A 16931-nucleotide genomic window follows, 5' to 3' on the forward strand; every position below is an offset into this window, starting at 1 on the left:
TGCCTCTGATTAGATTGAAATGAATGCAGTTGTCAGGTAATGGGGCTCTCATGTAATTACACCTAAGGGTGGAAAGGAACAGGAAGAAGGTAGAGAAGTCTGGGGGTCCAGTTTGGCCTGGGGTGAAAGACCTTGAAGAGCAAGGTCATCCTGGAGTGGTCCTAACCATAGCTAAATGTGACAGGCAGTACCAACATGGCCTCAAGTGTGGTTCGTGATCAAATTAACAGGCAGAAAGCACCGTCCTGGTGATTTTGAGAATGGTAATGGAATATTACCCATTATACCCAAATAAGATGTGACCAGAACTCAGGCTTTTCTGTAAACTTGAAAAGGAAGGGGAGCCAGCGGGGAAGCTCTGTTGATACTTTTAAAGCACAAATGTCTGACTTCTGTTAGTGCCCTGGTACAGAGGTTGGCAAACTATAACCCAGGAGCCAAATCTTGATCCTCTCCCAGGTGGGGTATAACCCACTAAAAATGGTTTCTCTATTTCAAAAGGGTTGAAGATAACCCAAAGAAGAATGATATTTTGCACCATTTGGAAATTACAGAAAATTCAATTTTCAGTGTCCTTGGAGAAGTTTTACAGGAACGAAGCCCTACTCCTTGGTCGGTGTATCATCTGAGACTGCTTCCACGGGGACAGCAGCAGAGTGGAGTAGCTTAGAGAGTGAATGTCCTCCACGGCGAACATACTAACCGTCTCAATCCTTGTGGAAAATGTTTGCCGATCCCTGCTCTGGAGTACTAAATTGAGAAAGAACACAGTCAGAAAGGAGGTTGAAAAGATGCTGAGCTGCTGGGGTCATTTGTCAGAAACCACCCTGGCCAAGGTTGTGGTGGACTAACATTTAGCTAAATGTCACATTTGGAATGACTTTATTTTATTTTATTTTTTTTCAAAGATTTGATTTATTTATTTGACCGAGAGAGAGAACACAAGCAGGGGGAGCGACAGAGGGAGAGGGAGAAGCAGACTCCCTGCTGAGCAAGGAGCCCGATGCGGGACTCGATCCCAGGACCCTGAGATCAGGACCTGAGCTGAAGGCAGGCAAACGCTTAACCGACTGAACCACCTGCGTGCCCCTCGAAACAATTTTAATATTTGGCAAGACAGCTTTTTTAGAGGTTTTGGCTACATAGACACGATTTCAGGGAATCAAGTCGAATTTCAAGCATGCCTTCGCTGTCTTGTACCACAGATCTTTTCCCAGCGACACTCAGGTTTAAATATAACATTGAACGTGCTTGAGTGTTCTGATAAGGCAGCATTCAGTTCTCTTGAAAACGTGCATTCTGAGCAGTATTGTAGGCTGGCTTGACTCTGGCAGCAATTTTCTTCTTCTTTTTTTTTTTTTTAAAGATTTTATTTATTTATTTGAGAGAGAGAGAGACTGAGAGAGAGAGCACATGAGAGGGGGGAGGGTCGGGAGGGTCGGGAGGGTCAGAGGGAGAAGCAGACTCCCCGCTGAGCAGGGAGTCCGATGCGGGACTCGATCCAGGGACTCCAGGATCATGACCTGAGCCGAAGGCAGTCGCTTAACCAACTGAGCCACCCAGGCGCCCCAGCAATTTTCTTCTTAAATAATCGTAGGCACTGCTCTTTGACATTATCCCCTCACTCAGATGATTTCTTGTTTGCCCTTGATCGCAAGTAAATCATGTATTTTTCTTACTCCTAAGAAAGTTAAAGGGAAGACACATGATGAAACTGGTTGAATGTAAGTCAGAGATGTTTCTAAAGACACATTTAAAAAATCTTTAAGCAAATTGTAGGACGACCGCGTCAAGAGATTTTGCTGGGACGCTTTTCACGCATCCCCAGTGGTTGATATGTGATCATTAGTATCCCTCGGTGGAAGCTGGTTAGAGAGTCCTTCCTGTGCCTGAGTAATTAGAGGCCCAAACGAGCACACAATGGGCTTCAGAGAAGCCAGGCGGCAATATTCTCATTAACAGCCCTGATCCAGTTCTGGGCTCCTGGTTTAGTTCATAATGCCTAAGAAATGTACATTTAAAAACATGGAGTACAGTTTTTTTTTTTTAAAGGGAATAGTCTCTTGATTCTAACGTTATACATAAAATAATTTCATGTCTATTGAATATCGTTGCCACCTCTGTAATTATTAAGTGTACTCACTAATTATGATCATAATTAAGAATAAAATAAACTGGGAGATGTACAATGCTACACAGCCTCTTGGGTGTGGCACTGGGGTCCATGAATTTGTATTCAGGGTGGGTGCCACAAGTCCTAGGGAGGAGAAAAAAATAGAAGAACCTACTAAATTATCCAGCTTCAAGGCTGACTGAGTCGCCTGGACAAATAGTGTGTATAGAGCATACTAGTAATTATTGTATATAGAGAAAAATTGCTTTGCATTTTTTAAAAGATGTTAATACAACTGACCCTGGAACAATGCAGGGGTTAAGGGCACCTACCCTGTACTGTCAAAAATCCACGTATAACTTTTGATGCCCCAAAACTCTAATAGCCTGCTGTTACCAGAAGCCTTACCGATAACATAAACAATCGATTAACACATACTTTTTTTTTTTAAAGATTTTATTTATTTATTTGAGAGAGAGAGAGACCAAGCGAGAGAGCAGGAGAGCATTAGCCAGGGGAGGGGTAGAGGCAGAGGGAGAAACAGACTCCCTGCTGAGCAGGGAGCCCGATGTGGGACTCGATCACAGGACCCTGATATCATGACCTGAGCTGAAGGCAGACGCTTAACCGACTGAGCCACCCAGGCGCCTAACACATACTTTTTATGTTATGTATATTAAATACTGTATTCTTACAATAAAGGAAGCTACAGAAAAGTAAATGTTATTAAGGGATTCGTAAGGAAGAGAAGATACATTTACAGTACAGTATTGTATTGGAGAAAAAACCACATATAAATGAACCTGCCCAGTTCAGACCCATGCTGTTCAACAGTCAACTGTTTTTCCATCCAAGAAAATAAAAGTTTTATTTATACCCAAGACTGAGGACACTGTTTTCCCACTCCTATCCCTTTATTCTTACATAAATGTACATATTCATATACACTTATTTTTTTGGTGAGAAGGGAAATTCATTCACCAGCTTTCACCCCAAACACTTCACAGTCTATTTCTGTGCTCGTTACTTCAAACACGAACACTGACTTTCCACCCTCTGGAGAAGCCATCAAGAGATTCGAAAAATAAGTGCCGGGCGGAGATGAGAAATGAACAGTGCAGGACTAGCAAAGGTTTTAGATGGGCTTCCACCTTGACCAGTTATCACTCCAACTGGCTAAATGACTACCTCCTCAGAGGAGCCCAGGAGAGACTCTGGAGATAGTTTGCACTGAGCATTAATAAAAAGATCCAGAGAAACTTTATCAAACCTCCCATTAACCCATACTAATGCCTTTAAAGAGTTTTTTCCTTTGAACACCAGGAAAACCAAGAGCTGTGCTGCAGGACTAATCCTGCACTGAGAGATCTTAAATCTACAGGGACTCATTAAAATGCGTGTGCATGTCATGCCCACCGAACAGAGCCTTCTCTGCCTGCTAACGTCTGCGTGCTGTTTTCATGTGGGTATACAGTCAGAGAGCATTCCATATGTTGTCTTCAGGTAAAGACTTGTGAGGATTTTTTTTTTTTTTTTAGGTTTTACATTTTAATTGTCAAGATAAGCAAGCCTAAGCTCTAGCCATCAGTATTAAAAATAGCTCTTTTAATGTCTTCCCCCAGTGTCCACCTTTTGCCCTCACCCCCCACCCCCACACACAGACATGCTTTTTTTTCCTTTGCCTGTGCCAGAAAAATGAAAAAGATTCCATAGGCTACCCCAGAACTACAATAACAGAAAAGAAAGGTGGTGCCAGATATCCGTGTGGTCGCCTGCCTAGTGAACACCATGGCTTCATTGGAAAATGTCACTAATGATTTGGTCTCACATGGGAAGGTGGGTACCCGGAGTGCGGTGGGTATTTGGCTGAATTGTCAGCAAAATGGCCATCAATTAGGGCACAGCCCTGAAGAAACAAATCTTACATTAAATTCCTTCTTCCTCTATTCTGATAAATTGGTCAGCTCATTCTAAAGGGACTCTTTGTGGCTCTCCTGAACCATCTTTTATACTATTTTATTTTATCTTATCTTATTTTATTTTATCTTATTTTATTTTATTTTATTTTATGACAAAGCACAAGGGCTACTTTCCAAAACATAAACTATCTAAAATACCTTATGGGTAAAATGACAATGATTTGAAATATGTGTTCTATTTTGCAATCACTCTTCCAAGGACAGGGAGAGGGAAGAAGGGAAGACTGGGCCACTCCTTTTTGCCTGGCACCTTCCATTGAGAACCTCTGTCTATGAATTTCTCAGGCAGTTTGGTCTCACTGTCAAAAAGACCTCTTTAATGGAGGCGGTGGGGTAGATGATTTATTTTAAAAAATCCTTATCTCGGAACCTTCTGACGGTGATGTGTGCATACAAACAAGACAAATACATAGCTTCAGCTTCTCAGTGGGTATTAAATAGGGGCCTGCCACCGACAGGTTCACTGTATAGAAGGAGCTTGGGTAAGATACATCCATTAGCACAAACACTGAGAGGGGCAACCTCTCAATGGCTCCCCGGAGAGTTGCACCTGTCTAGATAACATACTGCAAGCTGTAAATCTGCCTCTTGACTCAACCCTAATTTTTTTTTTTTTTTTTTTTTGCATAATAAGTGTGTATTTTGAGCACAGAAAGTGTAAAGATGGGCAAGAGAGCACAGCTTCCTCCATCTTCCTTTATCAAAGCCAGGGGCACATGTGTATAGATGGGTGAGGGATTTTGAATATGTAGCTAAACTTGACCAAGTGTTCCTTTCCACTTTACAAGATAATCAAAGACTTTTTTTTTTCCATCTGAAAATTTTAGATGATCTTAAGAGTTGTTGCTCTTGTCTGCACTGAAACCCACTAAATCCTGCAGGGCTCTAGGAGAGCACGATTTTAAGAATCTTTCTAGGAGGATGCTTTGGGAGGCTTGGGAATTCTTGAAGCTAACATCATCTCGTTTCTCCCCATTTTAAAATAGGGGCGTGATTATCATTACAGTATATAATCGGGATTCTTGTTGCCTTGTTTTCCGCTGAAAGCAGGGAGTACAAATATGGCAGAATATCAGCCTATGGAAATTAGTGTCTTGAAACCAGAGCACAGGTCATAGAACTTAAAAAGCGTAAATTGTGTTCACTTCCCTCATTGCAGACACCAGTGCTGAGTAGTCCTCGAATTCAGGTGTGGCTGTGAGAGGCTGGTGATAGATTTAACGAATCTTTGTGCAATATCAAAGGGTATTGTCTGGGGAAGAATGACCCATAAGAAGCCCTTTAAATCTCCCTGTTAACTCTTCAAGAGTATAACCTTCATTGCATATGTGCTTTGAATGATGGCTTTTTCTCTTTCTCTCCAGCTCTTCTTTCCTTCCTATTTCAGAACACACACGAAATACTCCCACAAACTGCCTGGAGCGTGCTGGAGCCCCGCTCCAATGTCTTTCTTGGAGACCATGCCGTGGGACTATTTCTAGGCGATGTGTTGTTCTAATGAGGTCCTTCCCAGTATTTACAGATTGACTCCTGGGTGGAGCCAGTAATACTGAATTTCACACTTCAGCAAGTTGTGTTTAAAGAGGGGCCCCAGTGAGACGCTGTGAGCCTCCTAGTTAAAAAAGAAAGGAAAGAAAAGAATAGAAAATTCAAGTCCTGAAACAATTATAGATTTCCTAATTCATCCTTTGTTATTCTTTATGCCTACAAAAGTCATCTTGGATTTTCAAACACAGATCCAGTTGGAGACATCTATTGGCCTTAATAACATTTTAAAATTTAATAGCTTGGTTGTTTCAGCTTCGGACTTATAATGCCTGTAGGAGTTTAAACTATCTGGCACATACATTCGTTTCTGGCTGATACCTCAAGATTAAAAAAAAAAAAAAAACCAAAATACAAAACACATTAATTCTATCGTTGCAAATTTCCAAGCTTAAAATTCCTTCTCATAAATTATGCTCCTTTCTCTAACCTCGATCATAGCTTTTATGACAATTGCCAAAAAGATAGAGTTTCAAAGATGAGGCCTTCAAGAATATCATTCATGGCCACATTTTTGAGAGCATAGCATGTGGTGACCATTTGTATATGAAGCATTTGCAAATGTGCTTGTTGTAATTTAACCCAAAGGTCTCCAACACTTCTCTCCACCTATCAGTTACTCTGTGCTTGTCTTTGTAGCAAGCAAGAAACCGGGAGGGAAAGATTTGACTCCAAGTAAAACAAAGGCTTCCTTAGGTATTACTGAAAAAGCAGCTCCTCAGCATTCGTTCTATGGCTCATAGATATTGCCCCTTTGAATATTTGATTTCCCTGGGTTCAGAACCTTTCCCAGATTTCCATGTAGTGAAACCAACTGGGAATGCAAGGGAGAGTCTTAGTGTTGGTCTTCCTGTTTCTCAATCTCTGTCTCTCTCTCTCTCATTCTCTCTCTTCCAACTGCAACACTCTAGTTTACCATCCATGGCCATCATTTCTCTGCATTTAGCCATTGTTCTTTAAGCCAAGCAACATTTGGACTTGGAAAAATTCCAAGTAGCATAGAACACATACATTTGCAACCAAAATTGTATTGAAATGTACGCTCTGCCTGTCTGTCTTACCCTGTCAGTGATAATCTGTAGTGTATAATTTCATGCTCCACTGTATTCTTTGTCTGATATTTTTCATTTCTGTGTTTTTTTCCCCAATTCTGTCTATGTGTTTTAAAATGCAATAAGAGAAAGTTGAGTTATTAAAAAGTAGTTTCAGATTTAAAAATAACAATGGCTGGTAAAAATGCTTATCATTTAAGGGGTGAATATCCTCAATTTCTGGTCAGCATAACTTTTTTTTTGAGCAGCTCCTGTGGTCTTTTTAAATGACCATTAGGAAAAATAGGTATCCTATTGCAATTGTATATGTGATGGGGAATTGGATGGCTCAGGAGATGACTAATGGGACTCTAGACCTTTCTGTCTTTAGGTCACCTCCTTGAATCTGGACTCTATCATAAGTGGTCCAAGGCCTGGCCATCTGGCAGCCATTGAGTGGCTATGGTAATGAAATTGGTCTCAGTCCAGGTCTTAGTCGACAGGTGTTCACATCATAAGTGACACTAATTGACTTCCTACTCTTTCAATTTGGAAGACGGTGGACTGTCACTGAAGCAGTGATGGGGAAGGAGTTAGTCATGATATATTCAGACTCCATCGAAAGCCAGGGAATTCAGTGCCTTGAGCTGGCACCAGCCTGGCATTTTGCAAATACTGTACTTGCCTCTTATGGGTTCCATTAGCCTGGGAAATAAAAAATAGCAATCTAATTTCAAGAGATTTCCAATAACTCAGAATGGCGAATGCTGCTTTTCTGTAGTTAGCAGGAGCCTCTTTGTGTTGAGACTTTTCTCTTCATCTTGCGTTATGGTGATTAGAAGCTTCCTATGAAGATTATATGTAAGGAAGAAAAAAGAAAATTGGATTCTGGGCCTCTGTGATAACATCAGTCAGGCTATCTGTTTTTATTTTTTTTAATTTTTTCTTTGTTTGGAGGTTGATTACCAGGTCACCCATTCATAACAGGTACTATGGATGGTCTACTCTTTGATGGAGAATTTGATGTCTCTCTTCAATGCTCTTGTGAAATGAAGACCAATGTGAGGAAATAACTCTGAGACCTTTTTATTAACATAAATTTTGGTGCACAGAATTCTGAGGCTTCATCCAGCACACACTCTTTCCGTTTTTCCAGGTGTCCGAACCCAGAATTAGCTCCCATTTATTCACTCTTGCTTGGGGCCATGACCTGGGGGGTAATTTGGCCTGACTTGGAGGCCAAGGATTATTAGTAGCTCTTGTACTAGTAGTCGTGGTGCTAATTAGTACTACTAGTACTAGTAGTATTAATATTTTGCTCCCTGAAGTTTCCTAGGTTGATCTAATGTTTTGTTTTTTTTTTTAAACTACGCAGATGATTTGGATGTCCCTGTAGCAAGTGACGAAGCCACACTCCTGAATTAGTTATCACACTTAAAAAGTCAAGATGACAGCAGTCACAGTGGATCTATTTAATGAAACAGACAGGCTCTTTTAGCAGAATGATCAATGTCTTACCTCCTTCTGAAAGGCTTTTCCAGGGGTAGGAAATCGTCAAGCATCTGATATAAAGTAATGAACAGGGCTTTTTATTGGTCAGTTTCTGGAGCAGGCTTTTAAGAATTTCTGCCTGTAAATGTAGAAACGTGAGTGTGGGAAGTAAAAGGCAAGAGCAAAGATTTACTAGGTGCATCTATCTTCCTGGCTTTTAGAGTCTTTGTGATTAATACATCTTTAATAGGGGACTGATCTAGATGCTTCGGGATGTCAAAAAGCTAAATGTTACAGCATTGTCTCGTTGGTTCCAAACACAGCAGGACGATTAGCAGCTGTCCGAGTAACAAAGAGAACTTGAAGCCCACAGCACAGCTTTTATTTTCCAGATTTGGAATGCCTGAAACTCACCAGGAGAGTTGACAGCTAAAGGAATAGAAGCCTTGATTCACAGCAGCTAATCCGTCTCCACTCTCTATGCTATATTTCTGCTCAGCAGAAGAGAACCTTTCCTTTTTACCATCCTCCGTATTCCAGAATAATTTTGGCAGGCATCGTTGGGCATGGAGGGGCTCACTTTGCCCAAGGCTCATCGTCGTCCTTTCTGATCAAAACACATATAAAATAATTTCAATCAAGAGTGTATCCGAGATACTTTTTGACCTACCGTGGTGCAATGAAAAGGTTCATCTTCCTAGAGGCATTCAGAGAGAAAAAAATCACCTAATTTATTTATTCTTGCTAACTTTGCCCATTTAAAATGGTTGTCTTTCTCAGGCAAATTCTTATAAACCGCCTGCCAGTTGAAAGACTTGTTTTCCTGTTAGCCTTAAACTGGCATTCTTACTTAACAGGAAATACACACTGAATCCTGCCATGTTTCTGTTGGCAAATATGTGCTACCCTTGTTGGAACCTGCCAACAAGTTTCTTAGTAAGCAAATAGAAAGTAAAACAAGCAGCTCTCAGATGAAACAGAAGACACACTTGAACTACATCGGAGACACTCGGTACCCGAAGTCATCCCCAGTTACTTCTGGGGGACATGTGCCTTGGTTCCAAGTCGAGCTGTTACTCACTTAATAGTTTTACGACTAATGGTATGGCTATATATGTAGTAATGCTGATTTAAGATAGTAGTTTTTTAAAAAGTAAAACAAAAAGGGCGCCTGGGTGGCTCAGTTGGTTGGGCGACTGCCTTCGGTTCAGGTCATGATCCTGGAGTCCCGGGATCGAGTCCCGCATGGGGCTCCCTGCTCCGTGGGAAGTCTGCCTCTCTCTCTGACCCTCCCCCCTCTCATGTGCTCTCTCTCATTCTCTCTCTCAAATAAATAAATAAATCTTTAAAAAAAGAAAAAAAAGAAATCACGTCTTCTTCTCAAGGCTGTCTTCTGATTTACGGATGTCTATATTCATCAGCCCACTTTTTCTTATATTTCTAATCTGTTTTCTAAAATAAAATTTGATTTCGGGGCGCCTGGGTGGCTCAGTTGGTTGGGCGACTGCCTTCGGCTCAGGTCATGATCCCGGAGTCCCGGGATTGAGTCCCGCGTCGGGCTCCCTGCTCAGCGGGGAGCCTGCTTCTCCCTCTGACCCTCCCCCCTCTCATGTGCTCTCTCTCTCTCTTCATTCTCTCTGTCTCAAATAAATAAATAAAAAATCTTAAAAAAAAAAATGAAAAGTAAAACAAAAACAAAAGTAAAGCAAGCATTTAAATAAAACGTTTTCTTTACTTCAGAGAGCAGGGATTGTTGTGTGGCTCAAATACGAAACAGAACAGTTAAGTAGTTACAAAAGTCCTAATTTGCAAAAACTTAGATCTTCCATGACACCTTTAGACCTTTACCCAGAGGGTTAACGAAAAATGTTGGGTGGGTCTTTCTAATACTAATTTTCCTATTCCATCCTTAATACCCTTACTTAACATTTATCTTTGACTTTTAGCCTTTTGATTATGAACTATACACACGTACAGAAAAGTGGATAAGATATAAATGTACAGTCAGTGAATTATCCCAAAGCAAACACCTGTGTAACCATAAACCAGAGCAAAGACTAGAACATCGCCAACCTTCCAGAAGCTTGCCTTTTACCCCCACCCCTTCCCTAACTTCAAATACTGTTGTTTTATTTTGCGATTGAATTCTTCTGTTTTAGAGAATTCTGAGTTCTCTTGTGAGATGATTCATCTCCAAAAGCTTTAAGCTTTGTCTGTGAACAGAAGTCATGTCTAAGTTACCTCTGGATTTCTGGCAACCAAGAATGTATGGGGACAGTCCTATACGTAAGTGACACATAGCAGATGTAGGATTTGCTGTTACCAATGGTGCTGATGCTTTGGGAGAACAAGCCATTTAACGTTCAAATCTCCCATTTCCTACCAGTGCAAAGAGGGGAGAGACTAGAGGCCTCCAGTGGCTCAGTGGTTGAAAATGTGGGTTCCAGGACCTGACTGGTGAATTCACCACTTACATGCTATAACTTGGGGCAAGTTATTCAAACTCTCTGTACCTAGAGTATCTATAAAATGAGAACAATAATAGTACCTGCCTTATAGGGGTTTTGTGAGGATTATATGAATTAATTCATACAAGACCTTTGAAACAGTGCTTGGCACACGGTAGTTACTCAATAAATGATAATTTAGTGAGTGTGTGTTTATAGGCATGGGGTACGGTAGGAGGATTGTATACTTTGGAGTCAGGCAGACTCGGGGTTACAATCTCATTTTATAACTCCGGTCCAATTTTACCTTCTGTGTGTTGCCTAAGTTTGCAAATATGAATTCATAGGTGATAATTACAAGTACCTCAGAGAGCTGCTCGGTCGAAATGGTGGTAAGCGTGTGGCAGTGCCCTGCGAAGGAGGCCAGATTTGCTCCCCTGCCCGTTCTTCTCGGTTTTCCTCCGACTGACAGGGCCCAGGCCTTCGACTGTGTCAGCTGTTAATTAGGCAATGGAGACCAACTCTTTTCAAAAAGAAAACTCACTCAAGCCATTTTGAGAACCCCGCTGTCTTTTCCCATTGAACATTAAGACAAGCTCCGCGGAAGCTTTGAGCCCAGTAATTTGTGATTCCGCTGAATTCATTCGCTGGGAGAAGACCTGCGGCCGATTGTGTCCCTGCAAAGCTGCACCTTGAGACCACAGCTCTATCTTCTGGAGCCATCGTACTATTACACTTTAGTCATCATCTGAAAACGTCACGTGCAAAAGGCCTCTTTTTTGTGGAATGGCTCCACTTTCCCTGATGAGTGCCTGCTGTAACCCCAGATGTCAGTTAGCAGGTTAACAGGTTAACACAGTAGAAAGTTGTTTCTTGCCCAGGTTGTATCCAGTTGGTGGTGATGAGGGGAGGTTTGGGCCTGGGCATCAACGTCCAGCCGGCAGATGGTGGGTTAGAGAAGATGGAGGGGCCCAAGGACACTATTTATGTGTCGCATCTAGAAAAGGAATAATCGCTTAAACCCACACCCCATTGTCCAGAATTCAGTCACATGAACCCTCCAACATGTAAAGGAAATGTAGTCCTTGTCTGAGCGGCTCCCTCCCAGAAACAGGTATTTAGGGGAGGGGTGCTCACATCTTTGGACACTTAGCCACAGAAGCTAATCCCAACAACTTTCTTTTTTTTAAAGATTTTATTTATTTATTTGACAGAGAGAGACACAGCGAGAGAGGGAACACAAGCAGGGGGAGTGGGAGAAGGAGAAGCAGGCTTCCTGCGGAGCAGGGAGCCTGATGCGGGGCTCGATCCCAGAACCCTGGGATCATGACCTGAGCCGAAGGCAGACGCTTAACAACTGAGCCACCCAGGCACCCCGCTAATCCCAACAACTTTCACTTGCTTGTGCCAACATGTCCCAGGAAGACCAAGGATCGCGTCACGTTCCGTTATTTAAAATGCGGTTAACAGCTCTCTATAAAAGATCTCTCTAAAATTATCTGCCACCCATTTCTCTGAAAATAAGTAAAGTAAGAGTCTGAGGTTCATGCTTTGTAAAAGCTTGCTCGCGGGTCACTTAGTTAAAGCACATGAGTGTTCCAAAGTCAGATTCTGAAAATCACTGGAAGCATCCTTTGGTAAGTGTTACTGTGCCCTGCTTTATTTTAGAGTATTTCTTTAAAATGGACTCTGTGTCCTGACCTTGGAAAGAAATCACTTTCTGGGGAAAAAAAAAATGCATCCCTCATATACTTTAAGTGTATGCTTAATTAATATTAATATATCCATATTTAAATATAAACGAACTTCCTTGAATTCAGTCGTCTAAAGGTTTTAGTTGAGAATTTGGTGCTCTGTCTTTTGTTGAATAGGAAAATAATTCTGTATCAGTTTTGGAGTAATTAACTTTTTCTGTACCTTTTTTTTTAAACAGTTTTACAGTTTTATTTCTTGACTCTGATAAAATGTGCCTAGGTGCTTATTAATGATACAGCAGCTAAACGCTGTGGGGTGCAGAGCAGAGTTATTACGTTGGTGATGTATCACCAATGTAAGGGAGGATGGATGGGGCTTGAGTCTTTTGATGATTGTTACCAATGGTGCTGATGCTTTGGGAGAAAGCCTAAAAAAATAGCAGAGGGTTAAGCCAGCTGGTTGAATGTAGTGCAAACGAAATCATATGTCTATGAAAACGCTTCACACTATTGAGTACTATAAAATACTGCCATGATAATAGTAAAAAAAATTACTCACTGGTGTTTAGTGCCATTAGGTGGTGCAGAGCTCAGAGGAGAAATCCTTCCCCCCTTTGGTGGGATGTGGAAGAAAGCAATTAATATTAGCACCAACGTTCTTAGTATTTCTGTGACGGCAAAACCCTTAATCACAAGGATATCATTAGTGCTCTGAAGCATTTAATTTTGATGCCTGACAGCATTTTAAAATGCACAAACCTTTGATAAAGAGCAAATCAGAGCTGCGATGTTGAAATGAGAAAGAAAGAGGGAACAAAAACCACCTTAAGCCCCAAGCAATTAAATTTTAATATGCCTTTTGCGTGAAGCAGAGATATGTATAAACTGTGGGTTTATTTTTCCTGTCAGTGAAAGACCCCTTGAGTCAATATTGGCTCTTTAAATTCAGATCCTGGGGAGGGGCCACCCCGCTGTGGTTAAGAAGTCCTCTTCCCTCCAAGCACTGGGCATTGTTGTACCACTGACATCCCGGCTTTGGGTTTCTTGACTTTCATAAAGGACTGTTTCCACTCTTCCTTGCCTGCAGGCTGGAGAGCTTTCATTGCATCTGCTTATTTCCTGCCTTCCTCCCTCCGCCCTCCTAATTTGAGCCAGTAGTGAAATGCAGTCGATCTGTTTGAGCTATTTCTTCCCCCACTCAAGGTCTCCCAAACTGTTTTTAATTCATTGCTCATGATGCTGGACCCAAACAGTTTGATAGCCCGCAGTGATTCGAAGAAGACTCCTTCCTGCCTTTCTTGGCTCCGTCTTTTTTTTTCCTCCTCTCCATCCTATTTGGGTGTCTGTCGCAAGTGCCAAACTGCTGCAGTAAAATGACTTGTAGGTGTTTAATGGCAAGTCATTGAGGAAGCGAATAAAAGAAAATTGTAGCACTTGCATCGGTGGGAAGCAGGGAGAACTGCTGAGCTTTGAACCAAAGAAAGTTAAATTTACCATTTTCTTAAAAGGAGCCTCCTCTGTTTGACATCAAAGCATCTCCTGTAATTCTTCATTGTGAAATGTACCACTGTTAGAGAGTTATGATCGAGCCCCTAATCTGTGCCGTTTCTGTTTATCGGAAACACACACAGAGATCAAACCCACATGTGCCTTCTGCATGCATGTGGCCAGATCTCCCACCAAATGTAACCACAGGTACGTAGCAAATGGGGATTCTATTTAGAAAGCACTCTCAGTTTCTGAGGGATATGTGGAATTCTGAATACAGAATTTTTGAAGGGGAGATAATTTATCTTGGCTTTCTAGTAGAAAGCTCAGATCATTCAACCTTCAAGCTTTGGTGAGTTTTTTTTTTTCTTTAATCCTCTATGGTGTTTGCTCCATCTTTAAAAAAATGATACTCTACTACCATTTTACTTGTTTCCAATGTGTGCGTGGAAAGATACCTCTTCCACGTGCTTCATCTTGCTGTCCCGACCCTGACCGCAGAGGGCTCTGCACTCTATTACCTGGACACTTCATCAGTAATGTCCTTTTGGTGGGATTTCAGGGATACACGCAGTACCTAATGGCTTCTTCTGGCAGTCACTGATTTGTTTCCATTAGCTCATCTTTGGAGATAACTCTAGTCTTATAGAACAGGAGAGATGCTTAGGGCCCTTTCTGGATTTAGGATTATGACTTGGTGGGGGGTTGGGGGGGTGGATTTCAATGCCTCGATACCTTCGATACCTTTTCGATGAGGAGAACTATTTACATACCCTCCAGATATAGAGGTGAAATGCTGAGGGGATTGTCAATGTCTCTGTCAGCTAAAAGAGCAGCCCCTCCAAATGCTGTCTGTAACAGGTGCAGTGAAAACTACTTTTAATGTTAATTCACATTTGAGTGACATTTTACAAACCTGTGTGTTTGAAAAAAAGAAAAGCTCAGAAGCCGCTCATATCTCTTAGAAAACAGAGACTCCATTTGTAATTAGAATTGTCATTTGCTTTACTCCTAATTGTCAATATCTTAGTTCACCTAAATAGCAAGACCAAACCCACAGAAAGTCATCTGAAACAGGTGCAGATAAAAAGTTGTCTTAGGGATGACTTATTTCTGGTACTTTATATGTAGAAAACATCTCGCTGTCTACAAAGATTTTTTCAAGTCTATTTTAACATTTAATTATTTGCTTGACAGGTTTATTGAGTGCTCACCGTGTGCCAAACATGATCTTGCATAGTTTGGACGAGGGAAAGCCCTGCCTTTCTGGAGCATACATCTAACAGCTCACACACTTGTATCTGGAATTGTGTTTTACAAACGGGAGAACAGAGGCAAGAAAATTTGAGTGACTTGGCCAAGATGGCAACTGGTAAATGTCAAACTCAGAATTACACCCCAAATCCTTCTAACAGTCATTGATCTTCCCACCAAATTAGTAAGGTGAAGAATACTTCTAAGTATAGGAGTTAAATATATTTTCATCTTTACCTCATTTCTCATGTCCTAGGTGGGCCCTCGACGCTCACAGAATCAGAGTACTGGTAATTTCTTGAAAATCCCAGTCATACTCGGAGCAGGTACACCTTTCACCTTTCTGCCTCCTGTTTGTCACTGCAAATCTTGACTTACTTCACTAACCTTCCATGGTTCCAAATCCTACCATGGTTCTTTCTGCAGTTTACAATGCCCTCCTCCCCATTCTGGCTTCTTATCTCACCCGCTATCTTTATTTAGCTAAATAGTGTTGAACTGTTTATACATAAATACCTCTTTAGCTCTACTTTGGATTTTAAGTTCCTCAAGCAGAGGCTTAAAGGGCTTCTGTTGAATGATTGAACAGGTACGTCAGTGTGATTTATAAGCAAAATGAAAAGGAAATCGAGAACGTGGTTTGGATTAAAACGACTAAAATACCCTTGAGAATCATAGGATGTGGTCTCAGATAACAACATCTCAGGACAGGAAAATGGACATCTGTCAGTCATTGGAAATACTGCTTCTAACGTTTGAAAATTAAGGACTTAATTAAATTAAGTCACAAACCTTTCTTTAAAACTACCCTCTGGTAATTCTTGCCTTTGTGATTTTTACATCCATCAGTCATCTTTCGCAACCATACTACTCTCGACTACCATGACCAGCCCTCCTCGTTGGTGTGTTATGCCAAAATTCTAGCCACCAAAGAATGCCTGCTTATGTCCAGGGGCACAAAACTTTCCTTAAAGCAAACACCTCTTTTATGAAGGAAGTCTGTGGGTAGGTAGGAATGTTTCCAATTTAAAATGTGTCTCTTTCTTGAAGTGAGGCTCCTTACGTCAGCCTTCATCTTCCTCTTGGTTTCTCCTCTGACTCTTCGGGAGGTGTATTGCCTGTCTAAAAACACAGTATAATAAGGAAGCGCCCACCCCATACTTCTCCCCATCACCACGAGAGAATCTGGATAAGAAGAGGATTGGCAGGAACTGCCTTCTCTTGAGTTCTGAAAAATGGGTGCCTTCTCTGTAAGACTGTTGTAAAAAATTTCCTCATCTATTTTGTTGTTGTTGTTAATTCAGAAAAGGCTGAAGGATAAGATGGGTCTTCCTTTGATCCCAGGACTGTATTTGATTCAGCTTTGTCTGCGCTTTCCCATCTTTGCCTTATTCCACTGATGCTCATTAAGTATGTGCTTAGTGGATGAGTCAGTCCTGAGGAAAAACTGTCTCCACGGGTTTCAGAATGTAAGTTAGAGAACTGAGAGACAAGCAGGCCTTTTTTCTGCTTGGTCTTTTTATGTTGACTAAAATTTCCCCCGCTATGGTGAGAAGCCCTCTTTTGAACTAAGGCATTGATTTGTCATAGCTCCTTCTGAACCATATTTTAGGGACAGGGGTGTTCAGTCTGTTATTCTATTAGTCTGTTATCTTGTAATTTTGTTAGCAAAGGGCAGAGTCCTGGGGTGTTGGGACCCAGGATCCAAAACATTTCTAAATTGAGAAAGGCATGGCAGTATTTACCGAAACGTGGAAACCTAATAATGGTGGCATCAGAGACGATTTTAGTGAAGACCCATATGGAACCTCCTATAATACCGAATTGCCCTGTGTGAAAAGTAAGTTTCTTTTTAATTCTCCCTCAGTTCTTCCACTTATTCCAAGGCC

General features: G+C 41.4%; 1 protein-coding gene across 9 annotated transcripts in view; it reads left to right on the forward strand.

Moving 5' to 3' along the window:
- The window catches only part of EPHA4 (EPH receptor A4), a 143734-nt gene that overhangs the window by 88057 nt on the left and 38746 nt on the right, over nt 1-16931 (forward strand). The window contains exons 6-7 of one of the 9 annotated variants that reach the window (XM_035007039.1): nt 14986-15160; nt 15299-15368. The exons of the other annotated variants lie outside the window; for them this stretch is intronic. Of the exons in view, the coding sequence (XP_034862930.1) occupies nt 14986-15071 (86 nt within the window). The 3' untranslated portion in view covers nt 15072-15160; nt 15299-15368. The remainder of the gene's footprint in view (nt 1-14985; nt 15161-15298; nt 15369-16931) is intronic. 9 annotated transcript variants of the gene reach the window in all.

This window comes from Mirounga leonina, unplaced genomic scaffold (assembly GCF_011800145.1).
Source record: "Mirounga leonina isolate KUSES-001 unplaced genomic scaffold, KU_Mleo_1.0 Mir_151, whole genome shotgun sequence".
Lineage (NCBI taxonomy): Eukaryota > Metazoa > Chordata > Mammalia > Carnivora > Phocidae > Mirounga > Mirounga leonina.